This window comes from Nicrophorus vespilloides, unplaced genomic scaffold (genome assembly GCF_001412225.1).
Source record: "Nicrophorus vespilloides isolate i.1.1-1 unplaced genomic scaffold, Nicve_v1.0, whole genome shotgun sequence".
NCBI lineage: Eukaryota > Metazoa > Arthropoda > Insecta > Coleoptera > Silphidae > Nicrophorus > Nicrophorus vespilloides.
In genome coordinates this window covers 4,518-8,430 of record NW_017097842.1, presented here as the reverse complement: position 1 = coordinate 8,430, position 3,913 = coordinate 4,518, and the positions used below count along the sequence as shown (strand labels likewise).

The 3,913-nt window shown below is 33.8% G+C and overlaps 1 protein-coding gene across 1 annotated transcript; it reads left to right on the top strand.

Annotated features, from left to right (window-relative positions):
• Positions 1-2,218: 2,218 nt before the first annotated feature.
• LOC108561138 lies at positions 2,219-3,603 on the top strand. The gene is made up of 4 exons (XM_017918949.1): positions 2,219-2,396; positions 2,452-2,648; positions 2,710-3,087; positions 3,146-3,603. The coding sequence occupies exons 1-4, from the start codon at positions 2,259-2,261 to the stop codon at positions 3,519-3,521; spliced, it is 1,089 nt and encodes a 362-aa protein (XP_017774438.1). The 5' UTR covers positions 2,219-2,258; the 3' UTR covers positions 3,522-3,603.
• The last annotated feature ends 310 nt before the right edge of the window (positions 3,604-3,913 follow it).

Below are 3,913 nucleotides of genomic sequence, written 5' to 3'. Positions count from 1 at the left end.
TACTTAAAGCGTCCGAAATTATCTCCGGAGGGTTAAAAGTTTCCATGCAAACACACGCCCGGACGGCTTCTCGAATTACGCGACCTTCCGCCTACTTGCGCGAGATTCATAACAGAAACACATGGAAAACTCTAAATTTGACAGTTAATAACAATTGAATTGCGAATGTCAGAAACTTGGAAATAAACTCATTGGAAAGGCCACAGTTTTATCTTTAATTACCATTCAAAAAAATCTAATTATAATACGTAGTTGTTGTGTAATGAAACAAAACGTGAAGGCATTACAACAAATCGAAAATCGTCATAATTTGATTATTCATTTTCTGATGCGAAAAAACGTGCGATAAATTTACGAGTAGGCTCATTGAAAAGTCTCTAGTTTTATCTTTAATTTGCATGTTTAATTATCTAATCAGCATATATAATTCTTGAGTAATAAAGTAAAAATAAATTGAGTAACAAAATTTAAAAAAAAAATAATCTAACAATTGTCATATTTCAATCATTAACATTAGGTTATATCAAAAAATGCGTAATAAAACACTTTTCTCGTGTTTAATTATAATATATGCTAAAAAAATGGTTAAAACAAATCGTTTTTGATAACTGCAAAACATGAATTGGGGAAAATTTTTCTAAAACTTTGACAGCTTGTAACAAAAGAACCGTAAAGACTATAAACTTGTCTGATAGTTCCTATTAAAGATCATAGTTTTATGTTTGTATTTCATTTTAAATAATCTAATTACTATGAGTGGTTATTGATTAATCAAGTAAAATGTGAAGATACTTTTCTTTCAATCTTCTTTTATGACATTTTCAAAACTCATAACAAATGAACTACGATCACCTGAAACTTCATAATGAAATCAATGAAAATACAATAGTTTTATCCTCACTTGACACATTTAGTTATCTAATTAACGTTTATAGTTGACTATATAATCAATAAATTGTAAAGACAAAATCGAATTTCACAAATTTTGAAAACTTATAACAAAAGATGAAACAACAAATCTAGCGGTACAATCATAGGAAATTCCGTAATTATATTTTTAATTTGCATATTTAATTATCTAATCAGCATATTCATGTGTATAAAGTAAAAATAAATTGAAAAAGAAAAAAAGTTAAAAATTAAAAAAAATCTCGTATTATGACAGCTTGTAATGAATAAACGGTGAAGACTATAAACGTGAGTGATAGTTCATAGGGAAGGCCATAGTTTTATGTTTATTTTGCATGTAAAATGATCCAATTAGATTTAGTGGTTGTTGATTAATCAAGTAAAAGGTGAAGTTACTTTTTTCAATTTTCTTTTTGACATTTTCATAACTCATAACAAACGATCGACTCAAACTTCATAATGAAATCATTGAAATGCTATAGTTTTATCTTCACTTGACATATTTAGTTATCTAATTAACGTTTATAGTTGACTATATAATCAATAAAATGTAAAGACAAAATTTTGGAAACTTATAACAAAAGAACGATGAAACAACAAATCTAGCGGTATAGTCATTGGAAATTCCGTAATTTTATTTATAATTTGCATATTTAATTATCTAATCAGCATATTTATGTGTATAAAGTAAAAATAAATTGAATAAGAAAAAAAAGTTAAAAATTAAAAAAAATCTCATATTTTGACAGCTTGTAATGAATAAACGGTCAAGACTATAAACGTGAGTGATGGTTCTTAGGAAAGGCCATAGTTTTATGTTTATTTTGCATGTAAAATGATCCAATTAGATTGAGTGGTTATTGATTAATCAATTAAAAGGTGAAAATACTTTTTTTTTCGGCATTGTCAAATTCGACAACTCATAAAACATGAACGAGGAATAGCACAAATATGGTAATGTGATCATTGGAAAGGTTATAGATTTATCTTCAATTAACATATTTAATTATCTAAATAGAGTTTGTAGTTGTTGGATAATCAATTAAAATGTAAAAACATTTTTTTTCGATCACTTAATTATATGCTCAACTTTGACAATCTACAATGGATAGTAAATAAATAAAAAATATAAATAGAAAATAACAAACTTAAAATCGCATTTGTTACGTAAGCAAAAGTGGTGTACTTTAAACTCGAACGCGTTCTTGGAAAGCGTCGAAGATCGAAATCGATTATCACTCATCCTTCTACCGTTATCTGATAAGCATTTTATATATAAAGGAAGTAAACGATTGTCATAATTCAAGTACTAACTTCGGTACTAGAATACAAAAAAAATTGACTCGAAAATGAAGGTTCTTCTGTGCTTCGCCGCTGTTGTCGCCGTGGCTTTCGCCGCTGCTTGCGACGTTGAAAACTGCAAGATCGAGGATGAATGCGTCTGCACCAGCAGGTCTTCACCTCTTCCCTTGGAAGATACCCCACAAGTAAGTTTAGATTTGTGTGTGTTTTTTTTTTGTAATAATTATTGATTGTTTGCAGTTCGTCATGTTGACTTTTGATGATGCCGTGACCAGGTACATTTATGACACCTATTACCAAACGCTTCTGTTGCCTCGCACCAACCCGGACAACAAGACCATCGGAGCCACCTTCTTCGTTCCGCACGAATACTCCGACTACGAAGCGGTCAACCAGTTGTACAACGCCGGTTTCGAAATCGGAACTCACTCGATCACGTAAGTTTCCATATAGATTTTCAATGGTTAAATTACTAATTTTCTTTTGGTAATTTTAAAGCAAGGATTTGGCTTCTTACTGGGAGAAGGCTTCCGAGGATACCCTCGTCCAGGAGTTCAAGGGACAGAAGGAGATCATCGCTAAATTCGCCAACATCCCCGAGGAACACATCAAGGGTGTGAGGACACCGCATTTCCAATTGGCCGGAAACAAGACTTTCACGGCTTACGTCAAAGCCGGATGCAACTACGACAGCAGCTGGACTTCTCTGCCGAAGGACAAACTTTTCCCGTACACCTTGGATCATGTCAGCACCCAGGAGTGTTTGATCGGCGAATGCCCCACTGTTTCCGTTCCCAAATTCTGGGTCGCCCCAATCAACGATCTCGTTGGAGAGAACGGCATCAACTGCAACACCATCTATGGTTGCCAAAAGAAGTAAGTCACACACAAAATCATCATATTCTATATTGTTTTTGTGTGTTTCGTTTTGCAGCGGAACAGCCGAAGAGATCGAAAAATGGTTGTTATCTGAGCTGGAGAAGTCCTACAAGAATCGCGCCCCAATGAAGCTTCTGGTCAACTCCGTGTGGCTCTCCGACGAACAGAACCTGAAGGGTTTCGAAGGATTCTTGGACGCCGTCGGCGAGAAGGAAGATCATTTCCTCGTCTCCGTTCGCGAAGTCATCGAATGGATGAAGAACCCGGTCCCAGTTACGCAATACACCAGTCTTCTCGGAAACGTCCCGACCACCTGCGATCCAATCACCTGCGTCTTGGACAAGCAGCACGAGACCAGATACATGAGGTCCTGCGTCCCATGCCCAAGGATCTACCCATGGTTGAACAACCCAACTGGAGAAGTCTACTAAACACATAAACACACAAACAGAGTTTACTTTCCGTTGATACAACAACCAGATTTTATTTATAAATACAAAAAAAAATACGTAATTTGTCCATGATTTTAAAACCTTTCATATTTTCTATATATTTATAGGAAAACAACAAGTGAAAATTTGTAACAGTAATGAAACGTGCACGAAACATGATTCCCATTTATATCTGATTTCTGTTTAGATAAGCGTATTGTATTTTTATATTTGTTTTGCTCGATAAAAACTGATTACGTTTCAAGTTGGCATAAGCCAACTGCACTTGAAATTAAAAACGTATTTGCCAATCGATTCGATTAATTACCTACAGATTATTTGTTTCTATATTATGTCGATGATTTCGGTGAATCAAAATATTAAAAAAAAAA